This window comes from Aythya fuligula, chromosome 8, assembly GCF_009819795.1.
Source record: "Aythya fuligula isolate bAytFul2 chromosome 8, bAytFul2.pri, whole genome shotgun sequence".
NCBI classification, from domain to species: Eukaryota; Metazoa; Chordata; class Aves; order Anseriformes; family Anatidae; genus Aythya; species Aythya fuligula.
In genome coordinates this window covers 5347522-5364599 of record NC_045566.1, presented here as the reverse complement: position 1 = coordinate 5364599, position 17078 = coordinate 5347522, and the positions used below count along the sequence as shown (strand labels likewise).

Here is a 17078-nt window from a genome sequence, read left to right as displayed (position 1 = left end):
GCCCTTGAGGCGATGGCGGCGGCGGCGGCGCTGAGGCGGGCGGCGGGGGCCGGGCCGCGGCCCCGCGGCATCGTCACCCACACGGGGCCGCCCCGACACCGCGGGCCGCTGCCCCGCACGCCCTGGACCACCCGCGGGCCGCCCCCGGAGGTGCTGTCCCGCAGGGCGGAGCGGCGGCCGGTCCGCGAGCAGGTGGAGCTGGACACGGTCACCTACGAGGCCCGGCAGCACCGGGTGCCCGGCCTGGCCCGGCCCCGCTTCCCGGCCTGGCAGCGGGGCTGGCACGACCCCTGGCACTCGCCCGGGCCGCGCTATGAGGACATGGCGCTGCGCAAGGAGCGCGGCTGCTTCGTGTGCCACCAGCGGGTCCGCATGCTGGAAGGTACCCGCAGCGCCTGGCAGCCCCCCTCGGTGCAAAAATCAAAGAAATATGTTGTGTTTATGGCTTAAAAAGCCGTGCTGAGAACCCCTGCCAAGCCATCGAGTGGTCTTGGTAACAGGCCCGTGTTTCTAATGGGGATGGCATCAAGTTGCGCCAGGGGAGGCTCAAGGTGGAAATTCAGAGATGTTTCTCCTCATAAAATGCAGTCAGGCACTGGGATGGGTTGCCCAGGGAGGTGGTGGTGCCACCGTCCCTGTGGGTGTACAAGGAGAATTGGACGTGGTGCTTGGGGACGTGGTTTGGTGGTGACATTGGTGGCAGGGGGTGGTTGGACCAGCTGCTCTTGGAGGTCCCTTCCAACCTTAACAGTTCTCTGATTCCAGGGGTTCGGCAAGCGCAGTGGCTCACCAAGACAAAGCTGGTGCAAGGTTTGCCTCCGTCGGTGCTCAGCATCGTCAATGACCCCGCTCACCAGCTCCAGGACCAGGATGAGGCGGTGCACCGTGCGATCGCGCATGCGCGGCTCTGGGAGACGACAGAAGTTGCTCCCAGGAGAGAAAAGTATTGGTAAGTTCTCAGTCCTGCGCATGGCTTTAGTGTAAACCAGTGTAAACCACCAAGAAGATGGTTTAAGAACCAGAGTTTTTAACACTACAAAGAAAGCTCATGCATGGATCTGCTGCTGAGAGATTCACTTACTGTGCAAAACTGTCAGAGCCTTTGTATAAGGCTGTCACCTTATAAAAAAAAACAACACAGTTCTGAATGTCAACAGTAGTACCAATGTAAACACATACACTCTGTTAAAGCTCCTTTTAGGCCAAGGTCTCTGTTTCTACTTGAGATACAGTTCTAGCTGATTCAGAATGTCATTTTTAAAAATAACTAATGGTAAGCATTACCTCTGCCAACTTGGAACCAGGCTGGTTTGTTGGGTATTAGTCTGAAATCTGTGTTAACCATTTGGAAATGTTATGCTATTATATATTTTACAGACAGTAATGTTCTATAGCATTCGTGTCCCAGCAGCATCTGCCTGCCATGATAATATTTTTACTTTATGTAACTGTTTTTTTTTTCTCTCCTTATTCTAAAGCCCTGTGCTGTTTGAAGACTTGATACATTTGTGCCGGTTAATGACAATGAAGTATCCTTCCCTGGCTAAAAGAATGTTGGCTAGAAACTACAGGATTGCAGCTGTGTGGGAAAGAGGTTGGTTGCTGCTGGGGTGGAAGCCTTTGTCTCTTTTGGTTAAGGTGAGAGGGGTAACAAAGCCGCTAGCTTGAAAGCTGAAGACCTGGAAAAAAATGAAACAAGTTCTGGAACTGAGCAATTCTTCCAGGTTTAAATAGTGCTGTAAGGATAGGCATGGTGACAGGATACGTGCCCCAAGGAGGTTATTAAGGTGTTAGACAACATCAACATGACAGTGGGAGAAGAGAAGCAGTGTCTTAGAACTGGTTATTTATTTTTGGCATCCAAATCTGTTCTGTTGTCTTTGTAAATATGCTTAGTTAAGAAATGAATGCTAGTAATTAACGCTGCTATTTTGGAAAAAGAGCCTGCAGCAGAGCTACTATGTAAGATTAGTCTGGAGGTGACGGGGAGAGAGTGGGCCTTGCAGAACAAAGACTTACTGGGATGCTGTTACCAAAAGGAAACGTACGCCTTGCCCTGATGTTGTTTTAGTGACGTTTGAATGCAGCCTAACTTCCCTCCCCAGAATCCTTTCTCCTTCAGGTCCGTGGCCTGAATGGAATACTCATGAACTCCGTGGCCCCGATACCACCAGTAGCCTCCAAGGAGGAGATACTGGCCACCGAAGAGCACGTGCTGGAGACCTTCTATCCCATCTCGCCTACAATTGATCTTCAGGAAGTGAACGTGTACAGAGAGCTCAACGACACAGGTACGTCTGGCAGTTGAAAACAATTTTCTGTCTGTCCTTGCCTTTGTGCCAGACGTCTGTGGGAGTGGATGGGAAAGGGAGCAGTGGAGCTGGGCGCAGGGTGTGCAAGTTTACCCCGGCCTAGGCAGTTCTGTGGAGAAAAACCCGGGCAGATTACTCAAACGGTTCCTGAAGATATGGGAGAAAACGTTGGCCGTGGTGTCTCGTACCGAGGGATTTCTGACGTGCTTATCTGCCGTTCAGGTTTCAAAGATGGTTATCCGTACCCTCATCCTCACACTCTGTATTTCCTGGAATCGGCCAACGTTCGCCCTGACAGGTTCAGACCAGAACAGCTCCGTGCTAAAATGCTGATGTTTGCTTTCGGCAACGCACTGGCGAAGGCAAGGGTGCTCTACGGGGTACGTACCGGAGACGGCCGCTCTCCTGCTTTCTTCTTTCTCTAGCACTGCAGCCAGGGGAAGGAGCTGTGAAATTCCCTTGCTGTGGCTCGTACAGGAGTTGTCAGATCTGCTCTGATGACACTGTAGCGTAGCTTCCCACGCCGGGGGTCAAACCAACCTTCAGGTATGGTTACTGCTGATCCAAAAATCCACCTCGGCAAGGAGCGTGTTCATGATGTAACATGCACCGGAGCGGTAAGAGGTAGGCAGCAGGGTGTAGGTTTAACTGTAGAACTCGAACCCACCCCACAGCTCGGTATGCAAATTGATGCTTCATTGCAGGCTGAAGGAAGAATTTTAATTAAAATCCAAAATCTACATTCAAAACTTGTTTGACTAGAGTAATTTTCTGGGCAAGGTAACAATACATTTATTAAAAACTTGGCTTTAAACCAAGCCGAAGATGCAGAATCAGCACCTAGTCATACAGTTTTTGTGGCAACTGGCTTTTTAAACGTTCTCCCTCTTTCCTAGAACGATCCCAAGGTTTTGGAGCAGCCGATAGTGGTGCAGAGCGTTGGCACGGATGGCCAGCTCTTCCAGTTCATGGTGTTCCAGTTAAATACAACAGACCTGGTGTCTAGTGATGGCGTAAAGAACCTCGTCTGGATTGACTCTGATCAGAACCTGTATGAGAAAGCCCAGTGTGTTCCAGAAGTCAAGAAGAGAGTTGTTATGGTAAGCAAACGGGGGCGAAACAGCCCTGAGGTGGGAAGCAGCCCTGGAATTACAGCCCTCTCACCTCTGCCAGAGGTTTGGGAGCTGGCAGGAGGCCGTGGCCCGGGTTTTAAACCAGCTGAAGGGAGCTGACACGGGCACCGGCCCCGTTCTGACTGGAGAGCCTTAAGCAGGTGTTACGCCAGTGGAAGTACCCGCACACAAACGGTTTGGGGAGGGAGAGCACGATTCGGAAGCTACCCCCTTTGAAGTCTTATTTGAGTGTGTTTAAAGCCATTGTTTGTCTCCATTAATTACTTCGCTGCAAACTGAGCATCCGTGTCTTCCCTCTGCAGAAGCCCGCTGGAATCTATGGCGTTCAGCCAGAAACATTCAAGAAGTTTCTGGCACTGTATCTGCACGGCGCTGTGTGAAATTCAGCTCAAAAGAAGACTCTTCACCAACTGTACCTGCTGCTTCTCTTTGCCAGAGCCATCACTTATTTAAGGAAAGGTGGACTGGTTCAAAAATAAATTATATTGCTACTGAAATAAATTTTTTTAAAAACAAAGTTGTGCCTGAAGAAGTTTTCATTTGAGGGGCTTACCTCTGGTGTCTGGTTAGAGTCACCCAGTGCGTCCTCCTGCTGCCTACAACCTGTCTGCGTCCTTTGCACAGCTTCTGCTCCCATGTGCTTGCACGGACTGCCCCATGCTTAGTTCCCAAATTATTTAATCATCAAGCTTGTTTTGTCAAATTTAGAACCACAATTCTTTTACCTCTTCCCGGTACTGATGAAGAAACATCCATTTTGGGAAAGCGATGTAGAACGTAGCATGAAACTTTGGTGCCTGGTAACGGGTATTTGCTGCTAAAAACAGGAATTTCTCCCTGCCACCCAGAGTGAAGTGAGCAGGAAGCACATTCTTTTTAAGATGGGAGGATTAAGTGTGTTTTTTCTTTTTTTTTTTTTTGTAAAATGAAGGCTAAATTAGCTCCAACCAAATGTAAAATGCTTTGCAGCTCTGCACCTTCAGCACATGGGAAGGCACAGGACAGCCTGCGCTATTTTAAGGCGGGGAAGAGCACATTTCCAAGAAATTCATAATCGCTGCAGAATCCTGTGTCAGAGACTGGTCTGTGCTTTGTGATCCTGCCTGCCCATCTGGATCAACATCCCAGTTGTGGGTTCCCGTCTCAGGCTATCAAACAGCCCCACGCTGCAGGTTTCAGAAAACAGATTTTCACTAGTCACACTCGAGATCAACAGTTGCACGCAATGACTTGGGATACATCCCTTAAGTTAAATTAAAAAAATCCCTCAGTTGTTGGGGGCAAAATGCTTCAAAGAGAAACAATTCTGCCTGTGCGAGGGCTGCCCGTTTCAGCTCATCTGCCTAAATCTGTAATTTCTGCCCGGTTATTTAGGAGCGCGTTTTAATAGTTGTGCTGTGTGGGGATGGTGGTTTCTGAAGGCGTTTCCTTTCAGTTTCACGTAGGTTGGCTCTGCTGTGTGGCAGGGACCCTGCTGCACAGTTCCAGGGAGCAGCCCGCGGGCTGGAGCCCTCCCCTCACCTTCCTGCCGTGGGTCAGGGCCCGTCTGAGGGCTGCGACCCCGCTGCGCAGCCGGCGGTGCGGTCACAGCCACGTCAGGATTCCCGAAGCAGCCCCCGGTCACCGACAAAACACGCTGAGAGACTGGAGGAGATAAAGAGGGGCTGAAGAAACCGAGCACCTTGCGTGCCTGTAGATGTGGGAGGCTGAAGGTGGTCTTCATGGGACAGAGCCAAAGTCCCTTTAGATGCTTTTACCGCTGCACAGAGCAAGGGCTGTTAGGGGAGCTAAGCAAAGCTGGAATCCTGCCCTCTCCAGGACGCCACAGAGGCAAAGCCAGAGCACAGCGAGGGATGGACGAGGGCAGAGTGCGGCCAGCTTGAAAAATGGCAGAGGCCATGAGACATCGGGCAGTCAGAAGGGGAATGAGCTCACTTCAGGTGCTGGCTTTGGTCACAAGAGGCCTCAGAAATCCACCTGAGATGACTTGAGGTGAACTCAAGGTGGGCAGCGCAGGGCTCCTGGGCCGGGTGTGAGGGAGGTGGGAGCAGGAGGAAGATGACGGACGGGTCAGGGAGGCACATCTGGGTGGGCATCAATAAGTTATAAGGCTCGTCAGCAGCTGAGCGGCATTCCCTCAGCGAGAAGCGGCCATTAACGTTTAATGAGCGGCAGGCGGGGAGCAGAGCGTGCGGGGAGGGGGCGGCTCGCGCCTGCCGGGGGGACCCGGAGGTGCCCGGAGGGGCACAGGGGTGTGCACAACCACACGGCCGTTCCCCACCACAGCCCCCGGTAGCCATGTTTGTGGCCTGTGCCACCTCCGTGAGTGCTTTTGGACATGCTGATGGAGCCAGCCAAGGGATAAAGTGGTGACAGCACCGGTGGCCGAGCGGCTGATGGCACAGCCCTCCTGCTAATGCCGGCTGTGACACTGCCCAGGCTGTCCCCAGCCTTTTTGGGCTGCTCCCACTCGCCCAGCTCCTGTGCCAGCAGTCCAACAGGTATCCAGCACGCAGAGCAAGTATTTTGTGGGCTGAATCCCTCGTGCCGTGCGAGGCGAGCATTTCTGCCCCACCACCTCCCCCTGGCTCTCGCCTGGTACAAACCCAGGCTCACCTGGACCCGACCCACAGCCCTGCTTGCTGGCAGCCTCCTCCCGCCTTTAATTTAGTGAAAACCGAGGTGGGAGGCGATTATCCCTCAGCTTGGGCTCAGGAGGCTTGTCAAGGAGGGTACGTGGTGAGTTCTCAGTGTGGTGTTTACCAAAATGAGCCTGAAACCCGGCAGGAGGGGCCCTGCCGCTGGCACCATGGTCCCTGGTGAGTCCCCGGTCCCTGCGTGCACCAGCCCTAAACACCCACGGGGCCACGTTGCCAAACTTTGCTTCCTCCAAGAGGGACAGGAACGCACGGCCCCAGCCCTGACACCTCCAGGTATGAGCCTGACACGGGCGGCTGAGCTTCTCCGGGCTGTCTCCAGTCTAAATCCAGGGGCCGTGCTGCCAGCGCAGCACCTACACAGCACAATCCTGCCCCAAAATCTCGCCCTGGATCGCCCCCACCCCAAAACGTGCCCCCAGCACCCCGCTGGGCTCCGAGCCTCGCGTGGCACCTGCTCCTCGAGGAGCCGCCAGCACCAGGAACAAACTGCAGCGCACCGGGGTCAAATGTTTATGTCGATATTTATTACAGCATGGGGGGGGGAAGGGGGGAGAACCGTTTCATTCAAAAAAAAAAACAAAAAAAAAACCATCCCATACCAATGAAGACAATAATTTAGCTATTCATTTTAAAATACATTAAAACCGGTCCTTTCATTTCCTCGCGTCAGAACAAAAAAAAAAAAAAAAAGGAAAAACAAAACAAAACAAAAAACAAAACCTGAACAAGATGGAAAGCGGAAAAAGAAAAAAATTTGACCCCTTCTGGAGCCCACGGGCGCATTTTGCGATGCAACAAATCTTCATTCGGTCATTTCTTAGCATTACTTTTAAAATATTAACCTGACTGTAACTATGAGACTGACACCCTCAGCCCCCCCCCGTCCCACCCGCCCTCCCTACCCAGCGACTTTCTACAGGTAAAGCACAATTAAAATGCCTAGGAAAAAGAAGGCAAACATTTAAAAAAATTCGTATTACACACTAAAAAAAGTTTTGTCATCTCATGTCTTGCAGTCAGAATAATAAAAACAAGCCAAATGTTCCCAAAAACATTTCAATGAAGGGGTGCGGAAAAAAGACATCCCTTTAATAAAACATTATCAACAAATATCGTACACAAACTACAATGTATAATAATTACTTTTTTTTTTTTCTTTTTTTTTTTTTTCCCCTCTCGGTATTTCAGAACCAGACTACAAGGTAAGAAAAAACACTGAAACAAGATACAATGCTTTCAATAATCCGCACAAGGGTCAATCCAGGGAGATAATATTTTACATAATATGATATACATGGAGCAGAAATGGAGCTTGAGAAAAAACAAAGAGCAACTACAGGGGTAGTGTAATGTACAGAGAGCCCAGACCTCCGCCAGCCTCCCTCCACACGGCTCGGCAGCCGCCTCCCCCGGAGCAGGGAGGGCTTTTCTGAGCTTCCCGTTAAGTTTTTTTTTTTTATTTTCTTATGACAGAGCGAGCCTACAGAATAGCAAGGATACATTTTTTTTTCTTTTTTTTTTTTAACAACAATAATTCCTTAAAAAATATCTCCATCCAGTTCCAAATCATAAGAGAAGTGAAACCCTGACAAAAGCACGTCTTCAAGAGGAAAGAAACCAAAACGGAACAAAAAGACGAAAGCAAACAAAGCCCCCAAAAGAACCAAAGTTAGCTGGAGATCACAGTTTCAAAGTCCCAGGTCAGATTAACCCTTTCTTTCTCCTTTCTTTCGGTGGATTCAAAAAAAAAAAAAAAAAAAAAGTCAAATTTGATTTTGCAGTGAACCAGCTCAAGGACTCTCGGGAAGGGAGGGGCAGAGATTTCTTCTTGTACTCTGAGAGGGGGGGAAAGACTAACACAGTGCATGCCACAGTCACAGAGAGTAAGATCACAATTAATTCGAGGATGTGATCCTGTAAGGGGTCACCTGCATTAACAAGTTTATAATGAGGTGGTGGAGTCTCTTCCACAAGCAGATCTTGTTACTGGAGGAGGAAGCGTTGTGCTGCAAACGAACAACCAAAAAAAAACAACCAAAATCCAAAAAATAAAAAAAAGGAAAAAACCAAAATCCAAAAAAAACAGGCCTTCTGAACGAAAACCACCATTGTAAACTGTCCAGTTTATTTAAAAAATGACTACAACAGAGACAACATGAGATTTCATATCTAGACTAGCTTCCTGGTGTCGCACGGCACAAACATACAACAGGGTTCTGTTTCTGTCTTTATTTAAAAGAACAAAGCAAAGAGATCGGAGTTGGGTGCTAGAGGCTTCCATTTGTTTCCAAAAAGAAGTGTCATGTACATATATAAACCCTTCTGCACAAAGAAGGATCTTGTCATGTCTTGAAATATTTTAAGTTTTGTCCTTCATGTTTTATGGAATAAAAAGTTCAGCCTTTTTATTGCATGAAACTAAACCTGGGGTTCTGGCCCCCGCCACGCGTCTCCCTGCCAATACACCTAGCTTCTTCTTGCATAATTCTTTGAGATCCTCCGAACGGCAGCTGACTCTCTTTATCCTGGAGAGGAGGAGGGGGAGGGAAATCACACACTCATCGTCATGCTGGGGGAATACTGCAAGAGAGACAAAGCCAGGGTGAGACGCCAGGCGGGCCGGACCCGAGCACCGCGCTGCTCCGGCTGGGGACGGGGACGCGGCAGCAGGACTTGGGCTTGTGAGAACCACAAAGCCAGGTAATTGGAGCTAATAAATCACACGGAGAGTGTGCTCGAGACTCTCATTTTTCAGGACGTAATGTGCTCTGTAACTTGCCTTTCCAGGGAGAAAATAACCAAAGCAGTATGGGGTAAGAAGCAATTAAAAAAAATAATTAAAATGCACGCATGTACACGATGCTAATACGGTGGAAGCAGGAGAGAGGCCCGGGCACAGCGCCTGAGCCAGCGCCACGACCGCGCTGCCTGCCACGAGGTGCTCGGGGTGAGCCTGGTGCCCTCACCTGCACTGGTAAAGAGGGAAGGGGCGGCCAACCCGTGGCATTAAATTGGTTTAGAGGAACCCGAGCGGCTCCAGGGAGGAGGCAGGGAGCTGAGCTGCTTGTCCCAGCTGGCCTCCATCCCGTGGGAGCCTCTTGGTGTCCTCCTCACCTCTGTTCCCCCTGCGTCTCGCCACCCTGGGCGCACCCAAGCCTGCACCCACCCACACCCACCCAATGTCTCCCTTCCTCCCTCGCCTTTCGTCCCGGAGCAGCTTGCAAAGAGCAAAGCCTGGGTGAGAAAGGGAGAAAGGAGGAGGGAGGGATTCGGCCTCCCCAGCGCACAGCCTGCGGCCGGGCACCCAGCGGCAGTCGCGCCCATCCCCGGGGGACTCACATTGTCGTTTTGGAAGGAATGGAGAAAGTTGCCTCCCAGCTCCCCGTCGTCTCTTGGAGTGCCCGGGGGATTGCTAATGCCACTTATGTTGTTTGGAGAATTCTGCAGAAGACGAAGCGGGGAGGCGGTGAGCAGCTCCCCGCGCCCCCAGAGCACCACGGGGCAGGGACACGGCCCCACCAGCCCCGCTCCCGTCCCCACCCGAGGCCCGGTGAGAGAAGAGGGCTCACGCAGCCGCCCAGCAGCTCACTTACTTTTGGAAGTCCATCTATGTCTCCTGACCCTGTGGCGTGGGGACAAAAGGAGAAAAGCCTTGTTGAAGGTGCACCCGCAGCCCTGGCTCCCTCCTGCCCCGCTCCTCCCTTCCGCTTTTCCCCCAGGGTCTGGAAGCTGTGGGGGCTCGCGGGGCGCGGAGGCGGCGCTCACCTAAGGATCCGTTCATGTGATGGGGCTCCATGCCGCCCATGCCGCCCATGGGGCCGTCAGAGCCGGGGCCCATCGGGAACTGCGGATGAGAAAACAACACCCACGTCAGCCCAAAAGCAACATTGGGGTGGCCACGGCGGCTCTGCGTGACCCGTCCCCGCAGCACAGTCCAATTTGGGCTTGGAGGAGGGATGTGGCCACCTCCCAGGGCTGCGGGACACCTCTCGGGGCTCGTGACCATAATATTTGGCCAAATCATGGTGTGCAAACCCAAACACCGTGCCAGCACCAAGGGCTGTCTCCAAATGCCCAAAGAACAAGGCCTGCAGTCACCCACATGCCCTAAAACCCGCAGGCTCGTGGGGTGTGCAGCTGCCACGGCCGCCCTCGCGGTAAGCACAAAAACCGAACAAAGTCGCCAAAGAGTTAATCGCTTTTTGATGGTTTGTTTTATTTCTGTTTTGTAACAAATGGCTGAAATCAATTAAACTGCTTTGCTCTCAACTGATGAAGTTAATTATGATTTGTTATGGTATCTGATATGTAAATTATTAGAAAGCAGACTTACATTCGATCGGCTGCCTGCGGGCGGTACTGGATTAATCATTGTGTAGATGTTGTCACTTGAATTTGTTGAATCTGTGGAACAGTGAAGCCCAGTAAGTCGGGTGATTAATTCATTTCTTAATTAAAACAAACTCATGCCACTTGAACTCATTCTTTTGTATTTTATCACCTAAAATTCCCTCTAAGTACCACCATTTTCTGGCTAATTTGTATTTAATGAAGATCCACAAAGTTTTTAATCACGGAAATTCAACTGTGAAAAATAATTCAACTTCTAACCGGGAACCGTGGGGCTGGCTTGTCAGGGGGTGCGCGGGGCAGAAATTCGTGGCCGTGTGTCGCTCCACACCCCGAAACCTCCCCGAGCCCCAGTCCCACTGAACCTGTGTAAGCAGAGAGGAATATCCCAAAATATCGGGCGGGTGGGGTGGGAGGGAGCCTGGTGGCAGCGAGGTGCCCCGGCTGCGAGGGGACAGGGCACAGCGGGGCAGGGAAGCGCCGGGGGTGTTTTGTTAGGACCCAGCCTGAAATGTAGGTCAGGGCTTCTCATCAAAATGCAGAAGGAGAAGGAGCAGCCGCAGCCTGCGCCGCAGCTCCTCCCCTGCAGCTGTGGCACCGAGCCCCCCCCCCAAAAAACCCGGCCGGGGGAGGCAGGGCTGGCTTTGGGGACGGGGTTTGGGCTCCTACCTGCGGGGCTGGGCATGATGGGTGTCCCCGGAGGACCGCCGCCGCCGGGAGGACCCTGAGGAGAGATGGAGCTGGGGTGAGCTGTGCCGGCACCGCTCCGCAGCCCTGTCCCACCCGCGCCCCCGACACGGCACCCCCAGAGCTGAGCACGGCTCCGAAGCCTTCTGGATTCCCCCCAGCACCAACAACGGGGGGATCTGAGCAAGCAGAGGGAATATCCCCCGCTTCCTAAAGCCCTCCCGGCCCCAAATCCGCCCGCTGCCCCACGTGCACCACCTCCACCCAGCGGCGGCGGACTCACCACGTATGTACCAGGCGATGAAGAAGAGTATGGGATCTACACGGAGAGAAGAGCGGGGTTTAGGCACCGGGAAACCAGCCGTGGAGCAACACAGCTGCAGGCTCCGGGGCATCCGAGCCCCGCCAGGGCCAGGAGGAGGCTCCTCCAAGCACCCAGCGAGCCCCAGGCTGGACGCCCCGTTTTTTTGGGGCGCTTCCCGAGCGGCCCCGCTGTTGTTTAGGTAGGAGGACGGGGCATACTCACTGAGTTAGCACTGCTGGGGTTGGGCCATGGTCTGCCAGCTCCCGGCCCCCTGCGGACAAAAGGAAACAGAAAAAAAACAAAAGTTCTGCTTTCATCCATCGCCCTGCGTGCCACGGGGGGGGGCCGGGTAGAGCCCCGGGTACCAAAAGGGCACGGCCACGTGTGCCCAGCGTGGGGCCGGGGGCTTACATGTTAATTCCGGGCATGCCAGGGCCTAACGAGTTGGGCGGAGGTCTCATGCCGCTGCCATAGTTCTGCAACGATAACCAAGGATCAGTCTACCATAACGAGAAGGGAAAGCGGAGAGGAAAAGAGAAGGGAACAAAAAAAAAAAAAAAGAAGACACAAACAAACAACAGAACGAGAGGGTTAGTTCGCGGAAACGAACACCGAGGAAAATTACGGGCTGAGAAATGTGGACGCAGGGGCGACTAGCCAAAACGTGAAAATAAAAGAAATTTTAAAATAAACCCGAAGTAAGGCAAGGCTCCTCTGCTCCCAGGCAGTGCACGCAGCAGGGTTTGTTTTCCCCCGGCTGCACGGCTCTGCTGAAACCCCCCGCAGCCAGTCTGCAGCCACGGGGAGCCCCCCGAGCCCCCAGCCCCTCGGGGCTCCCCTCCCGGCTTATCTCTCGCCCCGCTCGGCCTCCAGCGGGGCCGGGGAGCCTCAGATCAGCGCCCTTAATCTGGTAAGCACAGATCCAGCACAAAGCCCAGCCCAAGGCACTGGAGGAACAGGAATCCCCCAATGCCGCGCTCCATTTGGTTCGCGCTCTGCTCCCTGCCCTCTGGGCGCCGCGCTGCTGCCTGATTTAGGTCGTGGTGCTGCTGCTGGGAGAGCTGCGCCGCCGCCTTCCCCCACTAAGCAAGCCTGTTCCCAAACGTAGTTTTTCATTTTCTGTAATTCTTTTTTTTTTTTTTTAAAGCAGGATCAGCCTGGACACGGGCTGGGGAGAAAAGCTGAGTGCTGCGGTCCCCGTGCCCTGCAGGGGGAGGCTGCAGGAGGAGGAGGAGGAGGAGGAAGATGAGGAAGGTGTCAGGGTGGGAAGAAGCTGCGGTGCTCGCTGGCTGCCTGGGCTGAGGTTTCCCCCAGGAGCAGGGTGCCCCCAACACCCCAAAGCTCCGCTCACATCCATCGACTTCAACGCACCTCCGTCGGGGTCAATCACCCCGTGATGCATCGTTTTTGGCAGCATTTCTGCCCTTCAGAGAACAAAAACACCCAGGTAGCAGAGGGGGACTGCTGGATGCTTCCTAGTCCGCAGCCCCCCAAGCCCTCCAAGCCGAATTTCAAGCTCCTGCTTCAGCACTGTTGACTTTTCCCCGGATTTACGCGCTGCTCTGCTGCGGGCATCTACAAAGTTTGTTTTGAGGAGGCAGGCAAGGGTTTCCCCAAACAAATTACCAGCAAGGCCTTAATTGATCAAAATTCCAGCCATTTGCGCTGAATAGCAGCATCAAACCCCTTGTTAAAAAAAAAAAAGCTCAGCATGTTTAATTGGAGCTGAAAGGGAGGCAAACGAAGCCATCTGAAAGATGCTCAAGGAGGGTGGGGAGGGAGCGCAGCTGCGCCGAGCGACCTGGATGCCGGGCCAGCCAGAGAGCTACAAAACCTTTTAATAGAGGCGCTGGCAAATCTGATCCTGGCATCAACGAGCGGGGCCTCGCAGAGCTCAAAGTGTGGCTGTTAAAGGGGAAAAGCAGCGGAGATGGGTTGTAAGAGGCGATTCACGGATGGTTCGTAAGTTGGCAGGACCCCGGCACGGCCTGGCTGGGTGCTGGATGCGGAGTAACTTGTAGCTGAGGTTGGGGAAGGTCCCGCTGCAACACTTCACAAAAATAAAAAGGGCAAGGAGCTGCGGGCTGCTGGTTTGGGTTCAATGTTTTCCAGCAGCCCTCGCACGAGCGCGCCGTTTCGGGAAGGCAGCGCCAGATTGGGGAGGCAGGCAGCCGGCGCCGCAGTCGCGCTTCTCGGAGGGAAGGGCACGCTTCTAAAAAGCTCCCTGTAATGTACGTACACAGGGAGCGGCGGAGTCAAAAATAAAGCTCCGAGGATTTCACAGCTCCTCCCGGCTCCCAGCCCTGCCGCCATCCCACGCAGCGCTCAGCCGCGGCTTCCAAGCTTCGCGGCAAGCTCTGCGAGTGGGAAGCCAGCAGCCTCCCGGCCGCACGCTGCCAGCGCCTGCAGCTCTCCCGGCACGCTCTCCTTGGCGCCGGCCGCGCTACCAAATGCCATTTTTGTGTGTGTTTTTTTTTTTTTTTTTCTTTTTGCCATCTTCCACACAGGGAGCGTTGCGAGGGAGCGGCAGGTCCCGCATGGCTGGCACCGCGGTGCTGTCAGGGCACGGGTTTGTCCGGGAGGTGATGTGTGAGGGGTTTTATCGCTGTCCTAGGCTGGGTGGACGTGAAGCTGGGCTCTCCTCCCTTCCCGGGCTCGTGTTAGGGAATCACACGACTCTCTTTACGACTCTCTTTACGCTACGCTCGCTTTCTCTCAACAGTCTCGAGGGGAAAAACAAAACAAAACCCGAGCACACGCGCCCGTCTCCTGACAGACTCTGATCCTCGCGCTAAAAACTCGACGTAGGCGACAATGCAGAGAGGATAAACCTACAACCGAAATGTGGTAATCTGTTTTTGAAGGCTCTCCGAAGGAACAAACAGAAGTGAGTCAACAGAGCAGCATGCAAATCCACTTCGGAAAATGAATCAACAGAAAGGCAGAATATATTAACCCAGATCTGCTTAATTTGAGAGTTCGCTCCTCCTTGGGCTGGTTCTCCCCACCCTGCCTCCCCTTCCTCGAGCAGCTGAGCAGGATTTGGGATTATTGCAGCGTAAGAGGAAACTTTGATTTCGTCTGAGCAGCTCTTTGAGCCGGGGCGGGGTGCAGTGAGAGCACAGGGAGCTGTAAGATTTGTGGAATCCACAGAAAACCACCCAGGTAGCTACCACCAGTGCAGGCACCCTGACCCCCACGGCACACGAGTGTTAGAGATTTGAGTGAGCTTAAGTGTCTGGGACAGGAGCAGAGCTTCTGAAACATCTCTGGAAAGGCCAGAAGGTGACCCAACTTCTCTGAAGTGCAGGGAAAGAGAGGAGGCACTGCTGGGGTGCAAGTGCCGAGGGGCTGCCCAAGTCGCAGGTGAAATCTGCCCCCCTTAACCCACCTTTCCTCCTAGGCTGAGGAGTTCCTCTGCACCAACCTCTCCCCCCTTTTGCCCCTCCAAAAAAAACTTCTGAATAAGAAATGACTGGAAAAGAGGAGAGCTCAAGCAGTCTGCAGATCGGGGCAGGAGGAGGAGAAGCCAGCAAAGGGAAGGGCTATTCCCTTGCTGAAGGTACCTTTCCATTTGTGTTTATTTATTTATTTTTAATGTAAGCATCCTTCCCCTTTCCTGCTGTTAGGGTCAGAACTATTTCCCAGGCACGCTGCATAATGCACTCAGAGGCTGCTGGGGCTCGGTGCTAAGTGGCATCCCCTTCGGCTGAAGGGCAAGAGGGGGGCTGCAATCCCCTTAATGAGGACGTGCAGCCCTGAAGACCTCGCTAACGTTAAAAGGAGGGATTTCCAGCTGCAGGACTAATGTAAAATGCATTAACACTAATGGGGGGATGGAAGGGGGAAATCTCCCAGCCCTCCCAGCCCCCGGGGGCCGTGGAGATGGTGGTTGGTGTTGGCAGAGCTGCGCGAGGCTCTTTGGTGCTGCCGAGGTTACCTGCGGACCGGGACCCATGGGGCCCATCCCTCGCGGAGGATTCATCCTTTGCATGGGGCCGCCCATGTTCGGGTGCCCTGCGGGAGGAAAGAAAACACGTTAGGGGGGAGAAGGGCGAATTCAGGCCCCGAATGAACAGGTAACAAAATGGGGGAGACGCTCAAACCTCCCTCTGAGGGTTTACCTTGCTGTCGCGTGGGATCCATCGAATTGGGCAGCAACGGCTGTGTACCAGGAACGGCCCCCGGAGGCTGGGAAAACAAGGTGGGGACGGATGAAACAACAAATAAACTGCCAAAACACTGCCCAGGCAGAGATTTGGGTCAAGGTTCTCCAGTTCCCGAGGCGACAGGGGGTTATTTGGGGCCCATCACCCCTCCCGTCCCAAAGAGCCGCAACCCGCTGCATCCCCCCAGCTCCTGGCACCGCTCCCGGTTCCCTTTGCAAACACCTCCTAAAAACCTGAACCAGATGCCAGAATTTCCTCCTCTCCCCCCTGCCTGCCCGCAGCCCCCTCTGTGATTTAGGAGGGGGCTGTGCGGGGCAGGGGCTGGCACCACGGCCAAATCCCACCAGGAGCAGGGATGGATTTGCCAGCGATGTGCCAACGCCACATCTGCAAGAGGACAGTGGTTCAGGTTTGTCCCCAAACGCTCAGGGGACATCTGCTCCTGTGTTTTCGGCCCTGGCTGTCCCCCCTCCCCAAAGCCACACACTTTTTAAAGTCCAAAGGCTGCCTTCCACGTGCTGCTCCGAGCAGATAAAGGGGAGAAAGATAACCCAGGGCTGTTGCAGTGGTGGGTATTGAGATGTCTGCTCCCTGACTTTTCTGCTTTACTCTTTATTCCCGTTTATTTATTGCCCCTCTGGCTGTGACCGTAACCTCACCGAGCTCTGGCTCTGCGCAAACCTGGGTTTTATATGTGGTGTTTGGGGAAAAAACGGGATCTTTGTAATTAACTTTACAGGGAAAAGCAAAGGCTGGGAGCCCTGGAGCCCCTGCACCACGCTGCTACACGAACCGTGCTCGGTCCCTGCTTGCAAGCACGCTGGATGTGTCCGTGCAGTGCGAGGTGGGATGAAGACACAACTTTGGGGAGAAGTTTGGGTAGGACCTAAGAAAACAAGCACTGGGGAACAGCAGCAGCTCTGCCTCCACCAGCAGAGCTGGGGGCCGGGAGGCAGCGCCTGTCCCTGTCCAGGTCCGTGCCTTCTCCTCGTGCCTGGGAGAAGTGTTAGCACAAAACAAGCTCCTGAGACAGTTTTTCCTAAATTACCTTTGCTACCCAAAGGATCTGCATGTTTCCTTTAATTTCACCGTAATGGCAAGTGCCCCGTGGTTGGGTTACTGCCGCCTCGATGGGATAAGAGGATAAACCCAGCCCCAAAATCCAGGAGCAACCTGCCCCGCTTGACCCCGCAGCCGAGGCGGTGAGCCCGGCAGCAGGATTATCTCCACGGCTTCGATTTGCTGGGACGGCAGGGAAAATCCAGCTGGGGAGCGGGGTCGGGAGCACAGTACCTGGTTTCCCATCCTGATGGGGGGCCGGGGACCTCCTGCGTAGCGCGGTGACATGAAAGGCTGCAATGACACAAAACCCAGGTCAGCGACACACCGCCGGGGGACAGCACGTGCCCCACACACGCCGGTTAGACTTTACACGCTTTATTTTTTTATTATTATTATTATTA

General features: G+C 53.5%; 2 protein-coding genes across 4 annotated transcripts in view; one reads left to right on the top strand and one right to left on the bottom strand.

The window, feature by feature from the left end:
- Nucleotides 1-51: 51 nt before the first annotated feature.
- On the top strand, nucleotides 52-3962 carry MRPL37 (mitochondrial ribosomal protein L37; the record flags this gene model as incomplete). Its single annotated transcript, XM_032192229.1, has 7 exons — nucleotides 52-382; nucleotides 766-949; nucleotides 1479-1594; nucleotides 2106-2291; nucleotides 2535-2692; nucleotides 3209-3412; nucleotides 3748-3962. Coding segments are annotated over 7 exons (1257 nt in total), but the record flags the coding sequence as incomplete, so codon positions are not given.
- Nucleotides 3963-8208: 4246 nt separating this feature from the next.
- SSBP3 (single stranded DNA binding protein 3) overlaps nucleotides 8209-17078 on the bottom strand; it is a 45632-nt gene continuing 36762 nt past the window's right edge. For all 3 annotated transcript variants that reach the window (XM_032192129.1, XM_032192131.1, XM_032192132.1), the window contains 12 exons: nucleotides 16909-16968; nucleotides 15571-15637; nucleotides 15387-15463; nucleotides 11858-11922; nucleotides 11669-11717; nucleotides 11426-11461; nucleotides 11125-11179; nucleotides 10439-10509; nucleotides 9871-9949; nucleotides 9699-9727; nucleotides 9445-9546; nucleotides 8209-8685 (listed from right to left, as the gene is read on the bottom strand). In XM_032192129.1, the coding sequence (XP_032048020.1) occupies nucleotides 8656-8685; nucleotides 9445-9546; nucleotides 9699-9727; nucleotides 9871-9949; nucleotides 10439-10509; nucleotides 11125-11179; nucleotides 11426-11461; nucleotides 11669-11717; nucleotides 11858-11922; nucleotides 15387-15463; nucleotides 15571-15637; nucleotides 16909-16968 (720 nt within the window). In that variant the 3' untranslated portion in view covers nucleotides 8209-8655. The remainder of the gene's footprint in view (nucleotides 8686-9444; nucleotides 9547-9698; nucleotides 9728-9870; nucleotides 9950-10438; nucleotides 10510-11124; nucleotides 11180-11425; nucleotides 11462-11668; nucleotides 11718-11857; nucleotides 11923-15386; nucleotides 15464-15570; nucleotides 15638-16908; nucleotides 16969-17078) is intronic.